Source organism: Cydia amplana, chromosome 1 (genome assembly GCF_948474715.1).
Source record: "Cydia amplana chromosome 1, ilCydAmpl1.1, whole genome shotgun sequence".
In the NCBI taxonomy this organism is placed as follows: domain Eukaryota; kingdom Metazoa; phylum Arthropoda; class Insecta; order Lepidoptera; family Tortricidae; genus Cydia; species Cydia amplana.
In genome coordinates, this window is record NC_086069.1 from 1,372,176 (window position 1) to 1,395,998 (window position 23,823).

General features: G+C 36.4%; 1 protein-coding gene across 1 annotated transcript in view; it reads left to right on the forward strand.

Annotated features, from left to right (window-relative positions):
- The first annotated feature begins 960 nt into the window (after window positions 1–960).
- The window catches only part of LOC134652492 (NGFI-A-binding protein homolog), a 37,646-nt gene continuing 14,783 nt past the window's right edge, over window positions 961–23,823 (forward strand). Inside the window, exon 1 of the mRNA XM_063507689.1 lies at window positions 961–1,486. Within this exon, the coding sequence (XP_063363759.1) occupies window positions 1,375–1,486 (112 nt within the window). The 5' untranslated portion in view covers window positions 961–1,374. The remainder of the gene's footprint in view (window positions 1,487–23,823) is intronic.

The window sequence follows — 23,823 nt, forward strand, 5'->3', positions numbered from 1 at the left end:
TAGATCGATGTTTACCAAAAATAGTTAGCTAAGGAATTCTTCTTTAACAAGACAGTTCTAATCCGATCAATCACTTTCAACCAACTTCTATTATTGTCAGAAAATATCAATAAGCCAGATTATTATCTAGAATTCTAGATCCAAAATAGACTAGACGAGCCCTAAAAGATTACACGTTGCAAAAAATGCTCCAATTTAGTCTATGCTCAACCACGACCCACACCGTTTAGGCCGAAGCGCAAAAACCCGATCGATTCGTGCCCAAATCAAATTAAAAATGATAATCACTAAAGCTTAATTCGACTGAGAGCTTTCCTGGAACTTAAAAAAGCTATAAAATGGAACGCCGCCACTCCAACGGTATCCGATGATCTACAAAAACTATGTTTCGAACTAAACGGGTCTGCTCGAACGTGCCAATTTTAAAAATGAAAGTTTTTTTATTCAATTTTTCCTTTTGGGTAAAATGGGTAAATTGCATATTATTATAAAAGTAGGTATTTTTTGAAGTCACTTATGGATTATGGATTACGGACCTAAAAAAAATTATGATACTATTATACAAAATTAGAGTTTTATTGAACCCCATAAATATATAGTTATCATTGCTGATTGGTGATTTAATTACTGTAAATAATATGATTTATGTGCGAATTCAGTCTTTGTTAGGTTAATTTTAATTACTTCATTAAGTCATTAACTATATGAATCAATAATCGAATTAATAATTGAAATAAATAAAAGTATATGAAACCGTATTAAAGTTATCTGATTTAATACGTAGTCTAATCCTTTGGTTAGGAATAAAATAATATTTTTCCATTACGATTTTTATTTATTACCTATTTTACAATCATAAAGTTTCGATTAACTTTTTCATACCCATGCACAAAATACATGAAGGTAGAGCGAGGTTACCTAAATACTTAAAAACGCTTCTACTATTATATTCAATATCACATCTCAACTTTAAACGATCAATAACAAGACAGATTTCAACCGAAACTTAACCCTTTCACATAAAGCACACACACAAGTACGTTTTTTATGTAAACGCTAGGGCAAGGAAAGCGTCAGCCACGTGGGGGGGTGCCGTGGGGTGCTGGGCGGGGCAGCTGCATAGGGCTCCAAATGTCAGTCGCGGCGCGCGCGTCACTCGGCCACGACTACTAACTTGTAGCCCGCCGAAATACGCGCCAAAACGCGCTTTCGAACTGTCAAATCCAATTTGAACAGATCGCGAATGAACGAAATTTAAATTAAAAACATTAATTTTGAACCATAAACAATAAAAAAAATTCAGTGGCAGTATTTTCTGCCAGTTTTAGATTATGTAATTTATTTTTTTAGTGTTTTTGAATTTGGCTTTAGTTGATGTGTGTGAGCGAGAGGGAGATGGAGAGTCCGGGCGAGGAAGCGGGACGGAGCGCCGCCCCCGCGGCGAACGGGTCCAATAAGATCATAGGTCGCAACGTGAATGGAACCAGTAAGTCACATGCAACTTAAAAACTATAATTCATAATTTATTAATAGCATTCAGTACTATAATTCATAATTTATTAATAGCATTCAGTAGCGAGATAATTTATGTCCGACATTCTGGCATTACAAATTGTAGAATGTACGTTTTTAAGTAGGTATGAATTTGTAATTTGGCAAAAAACCTAGATGGTAAATGGTGATGGTGACTGTATTCAGGCATTCAACTGCCCGTCAGAAGCCTAGCTGAAATATCATTTTTTATAGGTCTTATTATTTTTTATTTGATGATTAAATTAAATATAAAATATTATTCCACAAAAGAGACTAACTGCAATTAATTACCTACTGAAAAGCTGTTTCGGCGTAGCGTTTTACGACTTTATGAGGATTTTGTTATTTAGTTTTTAAGCGACAGGTAGCTTTTACTTTAGGATACCAATTAAATGTTACAAATAAAATACCTTACAAAAATTAAAGTAATTAAAAACTATAAAATACATATTTAGTAAAAAAATATATACTTAGGTACATATATACCTACGTAGTATTACAAACATAAACATATAGGTATATATATCAGGGTTTCTTAAACTTTTTGTATTCACGGACCATTGTCACAATTTAAAATGTTTAAATTGTGAAAATGGTCCTCCATAGACTAGTCTGTATGGTCCTCGGACCCCCGACAAAAAATATTTTAGTAAAATTAAAAAAAACCCTTATTTGCCTACCTCACTGACTTAATATAAAAGAAATAGACACACAAAGCAGAACAAAAACGTCAAGAAATGTGGATCCCAATGACGTTTCGCACCATTTGCATTGATGATAAAAACGCTTACGTAAAATTTGAGTCAAGATAAATGTTTCGTACAGAAAAGAGCTTAATGTCGTAAGCATTAAGTGTCAAATTTGCAAACATAAGTACCAACACTGTTAAAAAATTTAGTCCGATGGCACTACGTAACGTATGTACGTCAAACAACGTCAAACGAGAATAATGAACGAATGGAGTCACTTTGGTACACTTTAATATGTATTACTGTACAGGAAAACCAATTGAAGTAATAAATAAAACAAATTTAATTTAATCGGGAGCTCAAATAAAATTAATTCGTGGTTCAAATTCAAACAAATCTAATTTTTAATTCGTAAGTATACGTCTTTAAATACTAATTTCCTTGAAATAAATTCTACTTATTAAATAACTGTGTATTTAAGATCTACATTTACTCATAGCGCGGGTGCACGGGGACATTTAGATACTGATTGGATTTTTTTTATAAAGTCTACCTATACTTTATAAAAAAAATCCTGTGGTTGTCACTGTGTTCCGACAGGTTTAGCATTTACAGTTAGTCGATATAAGCCCTTATTGGTGGTGTATATGTCGGAAACAGGGAAATGGGCCGAACACACAAGTGCCGTTTTGCCTTGTTTAAAACTGCATCACCCCTATCTCTTGCTATAATTAAATAGCAGTCCACTTTGCACGTCGCATAGGTTTTCTTGGAAATCTTGAATTTAAACATAATATTATTTCTTATGAATTCCATATAAAAATATAAAAAAATATTGACCTCACATCGACTCATTAGATTTTTGTTCCTTAACATCCCTTCTTTGGTACTAACAAATTAATTTATTCAAATCCATAAAATTACCACTAGATTACATAAATTATGTAATGCTATCCAAAGAACTAACCGAAAGAAATACATTCCATCCTTTTTCCTTGTTTTATCATTGTTATTTTTACATATTTTAACGGCACATTTCGTAATTGTTGACAACTTCACATTTGAGCGTTTCAAACAAGACTAAACGAAAAAGTAATGCATGATCTGTTTTGACATCACTTTTGTGGGGCCATTTTTGGCGGCTGATTGGGTATCCAGTTCTTTATACTATATCAATGGCCTACCTATATTTTAAAATTTACTTTTATTATATTTGTTTCATTACACTTAAGTCTCGCCAAGTTTACTACAAGATTTACTAATAAGTATGTTTACAGTAGGTAACTGACCTACTGCGGACCCCTGATAGACATGCTACGGGACCCCACTTAAAAGAAACCCCTGACATATAAAATATTATTAATTTACAAATATGAGGTCCACTGTACCAATTTAGAATAATTTATAGCTAACAAGTTACAAAATACCCATAGAAAAAAAAATATTGTTGATGTTGGTGTAGGTCAGATTAAAGCTCCCGAATTTCGCCTATAGATTATTTTATTTATTTTTAATTTAATAACCCACACCCAAATTTCTATGAAAATATGAAGTTTATAATGGCATTCCCACACTTTGTTCTATTCAACACGGTGCAAAGTTAACTTAGATGGACTTAAGTACCCGTTGGTTATTCGGATTTGGATACATTATATTTATAACATACAGTATACATATGTAGTCACGTTTGTAGACGACACGCCGTCTAAGCTAATAAAAATTCCTTCCCCTCATTAAGAAAATATAACTTTTTCCACTTGATAAAAACTGTATTCTACGAAAAGTCAGGCGCTGGGAATCGAAGCCGCACACCGGTAATTTGCGTTTTTCTGCCGCTTTGTCTTGGCGCGCTTTTTGCGTGCCCCCTCGGGCTTAATGCTTTCCACGGTGGATGCAGCAGTCTTGATCGTTGGTGTTTGTCAATTTTGTCATACGTTTATATACATCTCATTATTATTTCAAAAATGTTTAGTATGTTGTTTGTTTTAATAATTACTACGCAAATTAAAATAACAAAAATAAGTAATTTATCGATTAGGTACCTAAATTATGACAATCTAAGTCGAATCTTTAATGTCAAGTTACACGATAAACTCTCCTAGATCATTCAGCAGCAGGGCAATAGAAAAAGGTATACAGTGAAACCTGGATAATTGCAATCTCAAGGGACCGGCAATTTTTTGTCAATTAACCAGGTTTTTCAATTAAGCAGGTCGTGTCAACTAACGAGGTTCAAAGAATCGTTGTGTCAATTATAGAGGTTCTTATTAATAGAGGTTGCGTTCTGACAAATTGCTTTTATGGAGGTGCAAATAACAATTGAAAGAAGATTTACAAGCTTACATTCTGGGTTTCTGGTCTATATATTATGTAACTTGCACTTTTACACTACATTAATTACTACTTTATTTTCTTATAGTCATTTGGGTTTAAAAAAAAATCCCTTGAATTGTAGAAGAAAGTTTAATTGGAATGGAAAAAGCATACTATGTTTTTGATTTAATCAAAACTATTTCACCTACTACACTCTGTGATAGATAGCCAATAAATAAATTGACTTCCGGATGAAGATTTAAAATATAATTATCATTGCTATTAAAATATTGTTTCTGCTCTCTACAAGTCTACATTCTTTCAATTACAGAGGTAATAAGTAAGACTTGTTTCAATAATAAAGGTAATCAGAAGAGCTAAAATAACGCATTTTTTTGGCACAGCGTCAATTATAGAGGTCTTAGTTGCAATGTGGTCAATTACAGAGGCAAAATTCCGAAAAGCAATTAAATCTAAATTGCAATTATAGAGGTTCCAAAATTTCAATTATAGAGGCCTTTTGGTCTCAAGGGACCGGGACCGGACCTTTGGTTGCAATTATTGAGGTTTTGCATTTATCCAGGTTTCACTGTACAAACATCCAAATACAGGTACCTAAATAGATACCTATACAATACTCAAAATTATCCCAAAATGACGAACTCATTTTGAAATATTTTATTTAACATTACTCAAATATCGAAACATCTTTGTAACAAAATAATGGCCTGGCTAACCACACGTTTTCTTTATGTAATAAGGCTCTATTATATCCATAGATACTCTCTATTGCATTATCATGAAGCTACAAACATAGACAAAACACATAATCCTAAATTATCTCGCTCATCGCTCACCGTTTTTATCCATAAAAATGCAATAATCCAGCCCGTCGAGGATCAAAACCAGTCCCGGCTGCGACAAAAACAAAAACCCGCCACTCTATGTTGTCTGTGGTCGGAAAAACCGTGGAAAACGCGGAAAAACTGCGCTCTCATTGTACGCAGCAAAAACCGGCCGTCTTGGGAAATCTAGTAATGAAAACTGGCTTTAGAATGGGACATATACATAATTTAATATATGTTAAATATATCTTTATATGTTAAAGTAACGGTGTGTATAGTCATGTGTTATGTCTCGTAAATATCCTAAATATTATTGTTTAACAATTTACGGGCTGTCTCTGACCATGGGGCTTTAAATCCAGGGCTCGATTCTACTCGCTAAACTGTATTACTATTAATATTACCTAAGTAAATAAACTGAACATAATATATGTATTGAAAACCCAATACTTAATCTTATTTAACAACGCTTTTAGGTGTAGGTATTAAGTCCCTAACTTTAATCGTGAGAGAGGCGATTGAAATTAAAAAACACCCTAAAATTTCAATCGAGAGGACGGGTACAAATTATCGTCTACTTGGGGACCAGTGATTCAAATGTTGAAACCAGCGTATATATCTTCGAACCAGGGTACTACGGATACTGTGAGTGTTGCGTGTCGTGCCGTGGACAATAAACATTAAACTCTGACGGGTAGCTACAAATCTACAATTTCTTTGTCTACCCCGAACATTTTTATAAACTATTTTCGGGTAGTTTAGTGGTGTTTTATTAATACTCCGTTGACATTTGTTGGGACGTCAGTCTTTCCGTGACCACAGCTGGTGCAACTCAGCTGAAACGTCGGAATTAAAGGTAAAAACAATGAAATTATATCGCGGTAGACCCGTTTGTGTAATTAAATATAATAACTATTATGCTTTATTTTACGTTTTACTACGGATGTATATTCTATATAGTTCTTAAAGAGCTTGCGTTGGCTTCGGATCTGCGCACGTCTCCCAACCTCCAACTGTCTGGAACAGCCTTGTACCGTGTATGTATCTACAGGAAAAACATCTTATCTTATAATTTCGGGAGCGCTTGCGGATACACTTTGACCCATAGGGATCATTTGTGCAATAAGACTGCAATTACCCCCTTTGGAAAGATTCGTCAGCTACTCAATAGCTTTTAACCTACAGGGAAGACATACAAACTATGTATTACAATTCTAACATTAAAACTTAAAACGATAATATACTTCAAGAGAGTTATTGAAGTCCCTGCGGTTTTCGAACAACAACCTACTTTCCTTATAAGCTGCCGAAGAAGCCTTTTTAGGCACGTCATACAACACCGTATTTAAGTTTATTTTTGCATAAACAACCCATTAACAGTCGGTAAGTATAAAAATACCCTTTATAACGCAAAAACATAAAATAACTGACATAATTAGGTAAGACGAGCACGAGCTACTATTAAGTTTCTAGAAAGGGAGATCAGAATATCATATAGATAATATATATATCTATTAGATATATATTACAAAAAGCGCGTATTTGATTTAAATAGGTACTCGTTTATCTTGGCTTCTTACAGTCATGGTTGTGAATATTTTACGAACACGATTTTCATGAACTCAAAATTTTAGACTACCACACAAATACGAAAGGTACTGTCAGAAATACCACATTTAATTTTTATTCGAATTCTATTATGGTTATTCAGTTACCTGCTTACTTAGAAAACTTATTCGCATAAAATACATTTCTGTTTTTAACAATACCTGTAAACCTCGTAATTCAGTGCGATTTTTCAAACCGGATATGTATGATGGAAACTGGATTTTTCTTTTGGCACCGGCATGCCATACACAACCACCTTTTTACAGCCGAAATGCAATATAAAATGAAACATGCACATAATTAAATTCCCCTTAAATGCATATTCTCTTACAAAAACTAATTCTTAAGCCGCAACATGTGCAATCTACATATTATGGAGATTGGCGCCAATTTTTACACAACCTCAGCATAATATCATAATAAACCTACTTATATTATACATAGTTTAAAAATGTGCGCTATATTCTTGATGGACGGCCTCGGTAGCATTTCCTGTTTTCTTTCTAAAAATACGGCTGTACTGTATGCAGGAAACACATGCGAGATGCTATGGAATTAAAAATAAATGTAAGGTGTTTTTTAGAGACGACAACGTTCGCTCGGAGTAATTGAAGTTTAAAAAGTAAAAATATTGCAAACATGTATGATGGCATAAACCAGTTTTTCTCGCATTGTAATGACAAAAACCGCAATGTTACCTATTTATGTTGTTGATTTATATCTTCGATAGCCATGTGCAAGTGCTGGAGATATCTTTATCGAAATAACGTGCAAGAGCAAAAAACTGCAGCCTAAAATTAAAAGCATATATAATCATCCAGACGTGCCGGAAAAACACTACAAAAGTAGTAATCCCCGTCGAAATATGTCATTTTGGTAGCGAAATAAATATGGCGACGAACGCTAGCGCTTATTATAAATAATTAATGATTCCACCCGCTCTTATGCACGATAAAATGCCATTACGGTTTTCATTGGGTCTGCGCAAAAAACCAAAAACCGCCGTCGGCCGAGCGCGCCCAAAAAAATGTCTTTAAAAGCGCGCGGGCATCGCTGAAATTCCCGCGGTTTCTTACGGTCGGTCATTTGACTCTACCATTAACTCGAGAATTAAACTGAAAAAAACAACGGACCCGATAAAGGTATATCGTTTTTGTGACATAAATAAAGGGAATATGGAAAGGGCGCAAAGCCAGCCACCGCCTCGGCTTAATGGCGTCAACACGATAAATATTGCACTCATGAAAATTCAAGACGAGACGAGAGGAACTAAAAACATGTTCGCCTCATCCGACATTATCAACGCAGCGTGCAATAATTATTTATGGAGTTCATAATTTGACGATTTTTAGTGAGCAATAGTGATCGCCAAGAAAGGTTCTTTGCATTGGTTATGGCATGTTATGGTTATAAATAGTTATGTTACATCCTAACTATTTTTTATCACAATGCAAGCAAGGCTTTACCAACCATAATAACTTCTCAAAAAACCGCCTCAGTTAATAGGTAGGCCTCTAGGCTTATTTATATAGTTAGACCAAGACAAGTCTGCAACGATTTTGATAGCACACGCAATGCAAGTGTTATTTTTTATACGTCATAAGTTCAGTTTAAAATAACACTCGAACTGCGTGTGCTATAAAAATCGTTGCAGACTTATCTTGGTTTGACTCTACTTAGTTACCGTTTTATAATTTTATAATGTTATTTTTTACAGTATCAGTGGATTATTAAACACATACGCTGATACTAGTTGTGGCAGTATTGAGAATGTACGAAGCAACACTATTAAAATAATAACATCGTACCTATAAAAAAATATTCATACGCAAGTATCGACTTCTTAAGCAAGCAAAAGCTTTCGAAAACAGTAGTTTTCTGCATCATCTCTTTAATTAAAACTCACCACGTCTTAGCACAAAAAAGACGACACGATAAAAAACCTAGTCATTATTGTTCCGTTCCTTTCGAATGTAGACGACCGTTTTAATATCAGAAATGACAGATGCGTCACTCCAACTCACATCACTCGGCCAGTAGCCACAAAAAGTGCGTATTCCAACAATCTAAATAGCATTTGCATACAACTTATCGCATTGTTGAAGAAGCTCACAAAGTTATCTTAACCGGTGGCGAAAAATGGAACCAATGCAATCTCGAACTAATCTTATTTTTACCTTCGACAGTGGCGCCCCTTTAAATTTCAGATTAGTTTGCGAGGCTGAAGATATGAATGGAGAGAACAGAAAGGGCTGAAAAAAGGCGCTGTTTTCGAACGCATCTTTGCGTAACCGCATTCTTTATTTGAATTGAATGTGAGCCGATTGCCTATTGTATGAGGCGAGGGAGTTGTGATTGTAGTTTATCATTTGTTTATAAACTACCGTTTTTTTACACTTTTTTAGTTTAGTCGTGTCAAACAGACTTCTCTCGTAAAATTACATATTTTGAAATAACCAATCTCAACTTTGTAATATATACGAGTACGTATCCAAAACATAACTTAAAAGTACTAAAAAGTACATAGGTTTTATTTCAACTCGTCACAGGTCACAGTTAAACGACACTTGTATCAAATCTGTAAATACAGTTTTAATTACCATAACATAAATAAAAGATCAGATCTAATATAATCAACACTTATAGCTTCTAAGAAAGCTTTAAAATGATATGATATTATTGTTTAAATAGACACAATTTTATATAATGTAATTTAAATTTGATTAATCATCTTATACTTCTTACTGTATCATTACCTACGTAGTTTAGACTTTCAAAACAACGTCACGCTATTATGCTATTCTGATAGACAAACCGTTTAATAGGCAAGATTATTTAGCAGGCTATTGCAATGTAAATCTTATTCAGTTGTAATAAGACAGTCATGATTGATCGTAGCGAAATGATCAGGTTATAATTAAGTAATCTGAAAGATAAATGTGCCACAGTTTAAATATAATACGCAGTACTATAACAGTTAGTTTATGTCTGTTTACTCGTGTGATGTTTTTATGAAACTCGCTTTGAGCTCGTGTCATTAACCCATACTCTTTATATAATGTCTTTCATTAATTTCATTATGTACAGTTCTGTATGCGTTGAGATGAAGTGAAAATCGTGCGTGAGATGCGCGCCATCAAGACTATAGCCAAAACCTGTTGAAACCCATAGTTAACAAATTGTTAAATTAGAATCATACAATACAATATAAAGTACTGTACGTAATACTCTAACTGGATCCAATATGGTAAACTATTCTGAGCACTAGATAATAATAATTGAATTCCATTCCATTTCCATGTATAATGTGATGCGAATACCGAACTCATCAAATTATGATACAGAATAGCGAATCAGGAAATAACTTTATCTGGAGTATTTTACAAATAAAACTAAGGTGCAAGCCGTACTACATATTATACGCTAGCTAAAAAATACAAGCCTTGACAGCGTAGAATAAAATTAACAATAATGACTATAAAATTTGACGGCGGACCAGAGACACATGTTACTTCCGATCCGAAGCTGGCCACTAAAATCAAAACCCTTTAAAAATACAACAGCGGCATCCGCAATCATTCAAATTAACAATTAAAAAGAAATAAAACAAATCTCTTTGGTCGGGCGGGAAACAACTGACGTTTATTTTTTTAATTCTAACAGGTGGCAAAGGGTTAAGATGGTGACTAATGCTTATTCCTCGGAGAAAGCGTGACAAAGTAACAGACAAAATATTAACATGTGTTAGATTCGTTAATTAATTTAGGGATGAAATTGAAAGTTAACCCCTTTCCCTTGTGGTTTCCTAACAAATTGATTTCATTACACCATTCCATTTGAACTTTTTTTATAATTTTATAAAAAATCAACAAGTTTAATTCGTGTTTGTTTCTGTTATTTACAGCCAAATAAGTAATGTATTTTTTTATTAGACGTGTTTAAAATATAGGTCCCTAAGGAATATTTTCATGAGATAGACAGCCTGTAACTTAAAAAAAAACATAATATTCTTCCACAAACCACAAAGTCACATTTCCTATGCATTTCCTCTATTAAAAAGTCGTAAAACAAACAAACTCTATTCCTTCCTACCCTATCATCACACGGTGTAAGTACCACTGACCTATATCCGGCCTGCTGTATTTCCACATACGTAGGGTCTATATTTGCTTGGCGGTTACCTACTGTTTGGCGGCAAGTCGCCTAGTGGGTCAGGCGACAGAGGCAAGGTTTTTTGCCACGTCTGATGGCTTGGGCGCGTTAAAACTATATTGGGTAAGTAATTCAGTTAATAGTCTATTGAATTTGGTGTGACGGCAAATATGGCGCGATACTGTGTGTAAGCCGTAGTTTTTTTCATGAACCGCAATTATTGGCGATAAAAGATAATTTTTATTAACTATTTCGGTGCTTGTTGGTCTTACGTTCGTTTTTTTAGCATTAGAAAAAGACTAAGCGATCTTGACCTGTCTTTTTATTGAAAAACATTTTTGAAAATTAAGTCACGGCAAATATGTGACAATTATGTATAAATCATATACGATCATTTACAATATTTTGCTTTCAAAAGCAATAGTTACTAATTTTTAAAAAGATTTTTTCAATGAAAATACATGTTAAGATTGTTCACCTTTTTTCTATTGCTAAAAAAACGAACTAAGTATAATGGTTTTAGAGGAAATATTTTTATATAGGTAGGTACTCCGAGCTAACTTTGCACCGACTGGAACAGAAATAAAAGTGAGGGAGTGTCATTATAAACCTCATATTTATATCGAAATTTGACATGATGAAATTTCCATACTTATTTGTCATTGCAAATGCCATGCAGAGCGAACTTGATCACAGATTATGTCTTCACAAGCAGTGGGAGTAACCGAGAAACCATAAACTCCATATTTTCAGAATTGTTTATGATGGCACGCCACACTCTGTAACTGCAAACTTTGTGCAGAATTAGCTTGGTCCAAGTCTAAAATCTGCGGACAAATACAAACCAATAGGTACCTACTTTACACGTGATCTAACATAATAATAGAATAGAACAGAATATATTTATTTGTATTCATTGTACATCGTCAGCCTCAAACATTATTTACAATTATTATAAGATAGCTTAGCTTATATTATATAAATTTATTTTATGGTTTCGACATATTTAATCATTCATCCAGGAATTCTTCCACCGAGTAGTATGCTTTTGATGTGCAGAACGTTTTGAGTTTACGTATGAAGCAGTGTTCAGTACTCGATTTTTTGATTACCTCAGGTAGTTTATTATAAATTTTGGCACCTATTACCCTTAAAGACTTCCCTGATTTCTGAAGTCTATGCATGGGTACCGACAGTGCAGGTTTTCTTCTCGCTGAGTAGGTAGGTCCTGCTTATAGGAAACTCATCGGGGTTATTACTTACATATTTGCCTATCTCAAATATAAAGAGCGAAGGTACAGTCATCACCCCAAGGTTAACAAATAGCTGCCGTGCAGGTTGGTCTTCAGGGACTCGGGATATCAGTCTAATTACCTTTTTTTGTAGGATAAATGGTCAACTAACTGCATTTGTAGGCGTGTTGCGTGCCGAATTTACCGCCTACAATTACTTGGCTAATTGAAATGCGAGTAGGCGTGCTTAGCTCCCTTCCAAGTGATTGTAGTAGTCTTTCAACTGCTTGTAAGACATAGTGGTGGTTGTACACTCAGCAGCAATAGTTGCTAAGCGGGTGAGGTGCTCAAAATGATCTTGAATGCGACTTTATTGGTAAGATTAAGAGCGCGTCAAGCGAATTATGCACACCTCGCCCGCTTAGGAACTTCTGCTGTTGACTGTATTATTCCTTCTACCAATTCTCAGAGGCGAAGCAAAGTGTGCTTTCGAGTCCGAGATGCTGAGTAATAGACTTCGCTCAGAATTCTCTGGTAGGGCCTGAATACCGGAACTCCGGAATATCGGACCAATATTTATTAGATTTTTATTTTATTTTATTTATTTAGAAGTTTAATTCAGGCAACAAGGCCCATATTACAAATACCTTACAGACTAACATACATATGTATTTTAAAATGCGACGGAAACGGCGATTGTTGCGAATACCTATTTAGTTTAATAGATCTACCTATGTTAATTAATATTATCCTGTTATTACAGAGAATGCATAGATTATGTTAATGAATTGTATACTTATGTGTAACAAAATATTAACAACAGACAATTTCCATTGCCTATTTAACCGATTTTACCTTAAAAAAGAATTTTGCTGGTCATATTCAATAACGGTATTAATTCCGGAATTCCGGTATATAATAACCACTCACTTTTGATAGGCATATATTACCTAGGTCCTATAGGTAAGCTAGTAATCAAGCTAGGAGGACATTCTAATGGATTAACTGGCGAAAATCCTTCACTGCTTCTGTCATTATTTAAAAAAATACGGTCGAATTGATAACTTGCTTTTTTTGAAGTCAGTTAAAAACCACCCTTAAATCTTCGCCCAGCTTCCTGTCCAAACGTCTGACTTTGACCGTGATTTGAACACCCGCGCCCCTCCCTATCACACCCCATATGTCAGACAAAGACAGGAAACCGAAGGGGTTTGATTCTAATCTTCGGCAGCTGTCTTGGCAGATGTTACCGGACATCACAAAGATAACTTTGCGCTTGAATTCACTCGTAATATCTAGATGATAAAGGTGATTTTTGGTACTTTTAGAATGCCATTGAATTTTAGTTGGTTTCTTATAGCAATCTTACATTTGCGGTTAAAATAAATCTTAAGCTATGTAACAAAAGGGTGGGTTTTCAATGAACGGTCGTTTAGTTTGGTGTAAAGGTCATTGACCTGCATTGATATGCATTGAATGTAGATTGATATTTTATTGAATGTTTGACTTTAAGACAGGTGTCGATTTAGCTTTCATGGTCATTTTTGATTTTTTGATTTATTGTGTTGGTTTTTGTGGTGGACAACATAGCTACATTTCACTTTTAAATTTCAGGACGACTGTATAATATTTTAATAAAGTATAAAACCGATCGATTTTATTGAAGTGAAAACTTCTTTAGCGGCGCTGTGCACTTTTTGAGGTGAGGAAAAAATGTTAAACTCGAGACAGCGTAAGACGCGATACGACACGTGACCTGATCGAAAAACTGTTACATGTAATGTCATTGAGTTTTTCTTTATTGATTTAAATACCATCTAGTGAGTTTCGCTCTAACTGGTATTAATATAACTAGAGTACTAACAGTGATGTGCTTAGGGGTTTCAAGTAATTAACGCTAACGCTAGATGGCGTTAACCTCAATTATACATAGTGCATTTTGGACTAGTCATTGAGTTTTCACTTCTGCCGGCACTCCCTGAGTGCAACCCGTTGTTTTTTTTTATTAAATTACATACTTAAGGGAGTTCTACACTACATCCCTATTTCAAATTACTTATACATGACTATAAAATATTTTTATAATAACTAACGGTAGCGACATACCTAACGTTCCTAACGTCTGATAAACTCAAAATAAAATGATTGGATAGTGTAAAAATCAATAATAATGGTACCTTTAACACTAACCTAGTTTGAAATTTTATTTGTTTTTAGGCACTCATTACTATATTTCCTCCAGGACCACAAAGTTGAATTCCTAAAATGTTGAAATCCCAAAATGTTGGATTCTCAAAATGTTGAATAATGTTTTCACGGATATCACTGATATCAGACTAAATCAATAGGTAGCTAGGTTAGGTTCGTTAGGTAGCTTCAGATGCCCGAAGGGCAAACCGCCTAGAAATAGGAGCCCCGCTTTCGCGGGGCTCCGTCTAGTTAAGTTCAAGTCATAGTCAACATTTTGGGATTTGAACATTTTAGGAATTCAACTTTGTGGTCCTGGAGGCTATATACTTACAAGTAATTCTAATTAAGTTCTGAATGCACTCACAATAAAACGGCAATAGGGATGATGACACATGTTGAATTTTATAACAAAATCTAGTAAAATAGATAGCAAACGAGCAATTTATCACAATAATGTGGATATTAAAATAAAATATTGAAAAATTACAAAATTACAGAACCTGAAAGTTTCAAAATTTAAGTTTTTTTTAACTTCCAAAAACGATAAAAGTAAGGGTACCATTCTATTCCTTACATGTAATCCAAAAAAGAATTGTATAGCAACTATATACATAAACGCAATATTTCACCGACAAAAACGCAATTTTCTTGTTTTGTCCATACTACAAGCTGGGCGATGACGTCACGGCCCCTGGCCGTTTTGTATAGGGCGTTTCGCGAGTGAAGTGCGTAGGGCATGCAGTACCGGTTCCGGTACCGAGAATTTCATTTCCCGGTTCTGGGCACGGCCGGTACCGGGATTCCCGGTTCTTCCCGGTTCTTAGGATATTATATAATAATTTTTAAGAAATTCGTTTTTTAAGTCTATTACAATCCTTATGAATGAATAATTTCTATATAAATAGTAATTACAATTTCATAAGTATTATTGAATGCCATAAATGAAATCACTATAATACTAATTTAACCCATGACTACATTTTGAGACTGACCATTCCTACCCATATTTATGAACATCATCCGCCGCGACTCTAGAAATTACCCACATTCAATACAAATATTGACCAAATTTTAAGAGACACTTCAACAAAATCCAGAACGTTACATTCACATCCTCCAGTTGGACCCAAGCTACCGTCCCGATTAATTATGCCGGTCTTAGTATCCATGTGATTAGTGCGGTCTAGCTCTCCCAACCTTTCTGTCGGCTGCTTAAGCAAGCTTACTCTCATTGGCGGTATAACACCTACGGTTCGGACACGACATTGAGCGACTGGCGACGGCGGCAGCAGCGACAACCATAGGTGGGAACGAAAGGTCCAATCGCCGTGTCTCACTCCAACCTATGGTTATCGCTGCCGCCGTCGCAAGTTGCTCAATATCGTGGCTGAGCCGCTATTACTTCAGCAACCGCTTATGTCGCTGCTAAAGTAAACACCAAAATTTATAGAATGTGACGTTTAAAATAACACTTGCACAGTCTGTGCTATCAAAATCACTACCAACTTAGCTTGGTCTGACTATACGAAATATTATTCGGACTTCGCCGACATTTATTTTTTACAATTGACCGCCATCCGCGCCGGGTTATTTGTGTCCTCCGTTTCAAACCAACATATTTAAATGCTACTTAATTAAATTTAAATTAAATATTCCTTTATTTCAGGCCTGTGGCCTTAATGCACCTAGCTAAAATACTATCGGCGTTATTCATAAACGTCTGCTAAGTTAATCAGCTGATGATCGTCGTTTGTCCCTCTCTATGGCATAACGACGATCATCAACTGATTAAGTTAGTAGCCGTTTATGAATAACGCCATATATTTATGACTACTTAGTACAAAATAGCAATATAAAGGTAATTTGAACACGGGTCCGGGAGAACCGGGAAGTACCGGTTCCGGGTCTTCAGTACCGGTTCTTTTGACACTACAAAATTCCCGGGAATTCCCGGGAATTCCCGGGAAATTAAGAACCGGGAATTCCCGGGAGCATGCCCTAGAAGTGCGACTGTCGGACTTTGACTACAATTTCTGACTTTTGTGTTACTTTAATGCAATGGGTCCCACATAGACATTTGATCCTAAAAACAAACCCGATCGATTGATACCATAAAAAAAATTAGTCATGTAGCCTATTGAGGCTTGTAAAGTTTTATGAATAAGGAGGTAAAACAATTTCTTCGTGGAAATTGCAACTTTAATTTTTTTCTGAAACTTTATAAATCAGGAACGATTAAATGTAAATAAATATTGAATTAACCTCTCATGGTATTCTCACACTGTTTTTCATTTTGTTTCGAAAAAAGGCGGGCTGTCACAAAAACGCGGGAACCCACATCGCTCTATAGTCTATAGTTAACGCTTCATAAGGTTTTTTTATACAGACACCTGTACTGGGAAGGTGAGGGAGAGGCATCAAGAGGGCGAGTAATAAAGGAGTGAAAAAGCATGATAAAAAACCTAATGATGCCAACGTGAGAATGCGTTTGTGCTCTGTAGGCGACTTGTAACGCAATTAGTGTTTATTTCATTCTTATTACATTCCTGGTTTGAAATGGCATTGCGAGAATAATCATCTATATTGTTTTCACGCTCTTTATTGTGGCTCTGACGCATCCTCCCCTTTCACGAACTGTAAAGTGAGCCTCAGAAAAAGTGCGAAAACTTTCTATGTAGGGATGTACACACACACATTTTGCAATGTAAGTATGTGTGACAATTTAATGCATGTAATTTTGTATTTTCATGATAGGACTTGTACGCTATTAGTGATCAGTACACATAAAGTTTATTAGAGTTAGACCAAGAAAAGTCTGCAATGATTTTGATAGCATACGCAGTGAGTGTTATTTAATACGTCATAATTTCATAGAAGTTTGACGTTTAAAATAACACTTGCACTGTGCGTGCTATCAAAATCGTTCAGACGTATCCTGGTCTCTAAGTAGGTATGATAAATATTTTTATACAACAGAGGCTTAACTGTAGGAAGCTCTTCTATTCTCGTATTGCAAAGTTTAATACAGTTTACAAATTGGATTCTACGACATGCAGTCTTAATATTACTACACATACATACTTGGTGGCTTGAATAAGACTCGTAAAACTTATCCAACTACATTTTAACTAACCCTTATCGGCAATTTGATCAATAAGACTAAAAAGAATCGACCACCTTTCCTATTCAGATCAGATCAGAGGGTCTTTATCTCAGTAATAACTCACCAACTGTCCACTCGCCCCCTTCGTTTTTTCCTCCTTACTCTATGGTCATGTTTGACGTTCTCACGGAAGTACTCTATGGTTTTCTATGGTTAAAAAACGCGGAAGGGTTCAAATTATTAGTTTGTTTTCGCTGGCCGTAAGGTGCAGGGTCTGTGGGAATAAATGACCCCACTGACATGATTTTTTTATTTCCGGGAAGATGTTTTTGAACTTGGAAGATTCAAATGAGGGTCCGCTGGACCGCGGGTGTTGGGTTACTAGAGCTGTTTTGTGTGGATTGTATACGTTATGTGGGTAACCAGTTTTGGGGCTAGAAAAGGGTCTCTGACCTCTTTCTTTCTAGGTTTGTAGTATATTACGAAAAGCAAATTTTTATTGTACCTGTTTAAATTTAAGAACTCATTTTTACTTTATACTGATACGTAATATTGCTCTGCAAAACGTGCAGGCGCTTTTTCTTTTTATTCTATGTATGTGTCAATTTAGACATTACACTTGTACTAAAACCAGGAAAGCCGTTTTTAATTTTTACTCCTGTAATACTCCACAACATGGTCCTGGAACGAGCCGGATTAAGAATATACAGAAAATAATCCAGATTATATGATAAAAGGAGTTGACGAGTGAATAAATTAAGAAATTCGTCCGACAATAAAGAGATCAAGCTGACTTGGGAAAGGAGGATCGTGTTCACGTGGGCTTGCCGGACTTGAAGACAGAGTTAAGCCTTCAGTGTTCTTAATTTTCACCCATCACTCGTCATACAGGTAGTAATTAAGTATAAGGATACGATTTAATACGGTTAGTATCATTTTAATTGTTTAATTTAACCACGTAACTAACCGATAGGTTAACCTTTGTCACGTCAGATTGCTACTTCACTTTAAATTTATTTCGTAATTAGTTAATCTGTATTAGTTATTCACTGATATTTGCCTAGGCTTTTAATTAACCAATAAATCTACGAACTGTGAAATAAGTAAATCATTATTTAACTGGACGATTAGACATACCTATGTAGGTGTTAAATAAAACAATAGGTTAGCTTTCACCTCGAATCGTATTAAATAATTCTTTCAAAACATTAAATTTATATACAATTATTAGTGTTAAAATTTAAACTAAGTAAATAAAATCAATATACACGTGAATAAACTGTTAACGTAGTAAAACTTAGGCACAACTGTACTTTCATACATTGCTTATACATTTAAGTTAATTTTGCATTGTATAACATTTCAGTTGACAACACACGCCTCTCAAAATGACCGAAGAAAAGGAATTAATCAAAAAACGTGGCAGTTACAAAGGCCGGCTAACTAACTTTTCAAACTACATGAATTCTTTGGAAAGTTCTTCACTTACCTCTGTTGCCGCCAATGAGTTGCAGTTAAGAATAAGTAGAATGGAAACCTTATTTAGTGAGTACGATGAAGTGCAGCTAAAGTTAGAATGTTTGGCGGCAAGCATTGATATTCAGTTATCTGAGCGAACTGAGTTCGAAACCCAGTACTTCAGTGCAATTGCTAAAGCGCAAGATATGTTAACTTCATTTAATAAAAATCAAGAAGACCTGGGTAGCGAACGTGCAAGTATCTCAAGTGCTAGCAATCATAAGCTAGTTAAACTTCCCGTCATACAGTTGCCAAAATTCTCAGGTTCTTACGAAAATTGGCTCGAGTTTCACGACACATTCCTAAGCTTAATTCATTCAAATGACGAAATTGACGAGATAAATAAGTTTCATTATTTGAGATCGTCATTGGATGGTTCAGCGGCAGTGGTTGTTAAATCGGTCGAATTTTGTTCTAAAAATTATCAAACTGCATGGAAGCTCCTATGTGATCGTTTCGATAACAAGCGTTTATTGCTACAAAATCATGTTTCAGCAATCTTTAATATCGAAACAATTACCAAGGAGCCTTCATTTGCGTTAAAACGTATGATCGACCAATTGAACAAAAACTTGCTTGCCTTAGAATCACTCGGCGAACCAGTAAAACAATGGGATACGTTACTCATTTACATTGTGTCACATAAGTTAGACGCTAAGTCGTATCGGGAATGGGAAGAATACAAAGGTCGCTTAGATAAAGATAAGCCAATCACTCTCGAAGCGTTTTTAACATTCATGCGAAATCGCTCTGATTTATTAGAAACGTTGGAACTGTCCACAAATAACACTGCCGGTCGAGTTAACACTTCTCACAAAAACACTCCGAAACTGAAAACCATGTCCGTACAAGATACGAAACAGAACACTGTCGCTAAGTGCCCAAAATGCAGCGGTGAACATTATTTACCTAGTTGTTTACAGTTTCTCGCCCTTAGCAACGCTGCGCGATTGGAATTGTTACCCAGTTTAAAGGTTTGTTATAACTGTTTACGCGGTGGACATTATGCTAATCATTGCAAAAAGCCGGGATGCAAGTTATGTAAGCGAAAACATAACACGTTAGTTCATGTTACCGATTGCAAATCTAGATCGAGCGGTGACTACGCGTCCGGCCGCGGCGAGGAGGATAATTCAACTAAAAATAATAAATCGATTTTTCCTGGTAATCAATTATCACCTGCCGCGCCCGTCGCATCTCATTCTGGCTTAGGAAATTGTTCATATGATTCCTCGCCCGCCTCTGTACAGGCATTATCGGCCCAAATGGTTTCAAATTCGCGACAAGGGAAACATGGTATGCTTGCGACTGCGTTAGTAAAGGTTTACGATAGCAACAATAAAGAGCATGTCGCTCGCGCCATGTTAGACAATGGTAGTTTTGCATGTCTAACATCTCAGAGTTTTTGTGAGAAATTAAATTTACCAACGAATCAAATTAACACGTCTGTTCTTGGTATAAATAAACAGACTACTAAAATAGCAGAAATGTGTCTACTTCCTATTAAATCTTTAAATGACACATATTCAGTAACAGTAAATTGTTACGTCATGCCATCTCTTACTGATGACGTCCCATGTCGTCAAATTGATTTGACGGATCTTAATATCCCAAGCGACATTTGTTTGGCCGATCCAAACTTTTATAAACCTGCACCTGTCGACATAATATTAGGAGCTGAAGTGTTTTGGGACTCGTTTCCTACACAGCCTCAGATCATCAGACTAGGTACCGGACTGCCGATGCTCTGTGAAACTCGGTTTGGCTTTTTGGTTGCTGGTCGGGCAATTACCGACTTTCTGCCTTCCAGTATGCAGTGCTTTTTTGCTTCTGGTCTCTCGCACACAGGTAATAATGATTTAAAATGTAACGACGACATCCAAACCCAATTAACGCGGTTTTGGCAACTCGAAGAGGTTAGCCATAAGTCGTCTCATTATTCACCTGAGGAGAAAATGTGCGAAGAACATTTCGTTGAAAATACTACGCGGCTAGCCGACGGACGATTCTGTGTCAGGCTTCCTTTAAAACAAAGCGAAAGTGTTTTAGGCGACTCATTCCAACGCGCAAAGCATTGCATGCTATCATTGGAACGTAGAATTAAAACCAAGCCCTCATTTAAAAGTTTATATACTGATTTCATGGCAGAGTATGAAAGTTTGGGTCACATGTCGCATGGTAGGCAGGCTTTAAGGGTAGAAAAGGGTTATTATATACCCCACCATGGTATTTTGCGTGACAGCTCCACGACAAAGCTACGTGTCGTATATAATGCTAGCAGCCCGTCTACCTCAGGTATCAGTCTGAATGACATTCAGATGGTCGGACCCACTGTGCAAGACGACCTTCTGTCTATCCTTATCAGATTCAGGCAGCACCGATACATCATTTCTTCGGACGTGGAGAAGATGTACCGTCAGATATGGGTGCATCCTGACGACCGCCACCTCCAAAAAATTCTTTGGCGCAGCTCGGAGGCCAAGCCACTATTAGTGCACGAGCTCAATACTGTGTCCTATGGGACAGCCAGTGCTCCCTTCCTAGCCACCAGGTGTCTCAAGCAAATAGGCTTAGATTGTGAAGATGAGACAGTCAAAGAAATCATCATTCATGATTTTTATGTAGACGACCTGCTGACAGGAGGAGATGAGCTTACTGGGGTGGAAGAGATTCGCCATAAAGTGACTCAAGCACTTTCTTCCGCAGGAATGAACCTGCGTAAGTGGAAGTCAAACGAGCCTCGCCTTCTAGGTGAACCCTCTCAATCCTCCGTGGATTTGAATATGGGATCAAATGAGCCCAGCAAAACGTTAGGCTTAGGCTGGCATCCTGTGTCCGATGAGCTGTATTTTCCTATAGGAAAACTAGTTTCCAAAGGAAATACCAAACGCGACATGCTCTCAGTGATTGCTCAGATCTTTGATCCGTTGGGACTTCTGTCTCCATTCGTAATCACCATGAAAATGCTACTGCAGCGATTATGGCTGCAAAAGATTACATGGGAAGAAGAACTGTCTCCAGAGATCACTAAACAATGGTTAGAACTCTTGGAAGGATTGCCGGCGCTGAATGATGTGAGAGTCCCTCGTCATGTCATTTGCAACTCACACGTAGCCTTTGATCTACACATCTTCTCAGATGCATCTGAACGCGCGTACGGCGCTTGTGTGTACGTACGTAGTGTAGACAAGGAAGGTCAGGTGTTGGTTAGGTTATTGATCGCAAAAAGTCGAGTCAGTCCGATTAAACCTACGACTATACCTAGACTTGAATTGTGTGGTGCTCTGGTTAGTGCTCATCTGTATGATAAGGTCATGACCTCACTTCGAGCTCAGGTAAGAAGCACGATATTTTGGACCGACTCGACTATAGTGTTAGGTTGGTTGAAGATGATGCCAAGTAGGTTGCAACCCTTTGTTAGGAACCGAGTGTCGGACATTTTAGAAATCACCGGCAGTTGTACTTGGAGGCATGTTCCAACGGACCAAAACCCAGCGGACTTAATTTCCCGTGGATTGCATGCAAGCGTTATAGACTCATTAGATTTGTGGTGGTCGGGTCCCAGTTTCTTGCAACAAGACGTGGCTCAGTGGCCCTCGAATCCTATCACAAAACAATGCGATGAGCTGCCTGAAACCCGCGTTGAGGTTTCATTGCACGTCAACATAATTAATGAGCCATTAATAGATTTCAATCGTTACTCTAACCTCTCGCGGCTCATTCGTGCTTTTGCATACGCTCTCCGTTTCATTAAAAAATGCCGCAAAAATGCAACGTCGACGTCGTCCACGTACCTCAATCATGACGAATTAAATAATTCATTAAAGGTAATTACCAAACTCAGTCAGAGCGAATCATTTTCAGAATATGATATATTATCCAAAAAACAAAATTTACCAAAAAAGAGCAAGCTCTTGAAATTCAACCCATTCCTAGACAACGACAACTTAATTCGTGTAGGAGGCCGTCTTTCCAATTCAGAATTTCCATACGAGAAAAAACATCCCATTATTATACAGTCCACACATCGATTCACAAAATTATTATTTAATCAGGAACATAAAAGGCTTCTCCATGCACCGCCCCAGCTGTTGTTAGCAATAATTAAAGAAACCTACTGGCCCATAGGGGGTCGTAATTTGGCAAAGGCTTGCTACCATCAATGTGTGCGATGTAAAATCATGAAGGGACAAGTAATTGCTCCATTGATGGGGAATTTGCCAAATTCTCGGTTGTCACCTGGAGGCTACCCGTTTAGGAATGTGGGCGTGGACTACGCAGGTCCACTCATGGCAGCCAGCCGTCAAGGTCGTGGTTGCGCACTAGTAAAAGTTTATGTTGCTATTTTTATATGCTTCACAACCAAGGCGATACATTTAGAATTGGTGGGAGATTTAACTAGTAAAACTTATTTGTTAGCACTGTCTCGCTTTATGTCTCGACGGGGACAGCCAGATAACGTGTATTCCGATAACGGCACTGCATTTGTCGGAGCCTATAATGAAATCACAAAATTTCTGAAGGAAAACTGCAACTCTTTGGCTGAGACGTTAGCTAGTGAAAATACTAGATTTCATTTTCTGCCTGCTTATGCACCTCACTTCGGGGGTCTTTGGGAGGCGGGTGTCAAATCAGTTAAA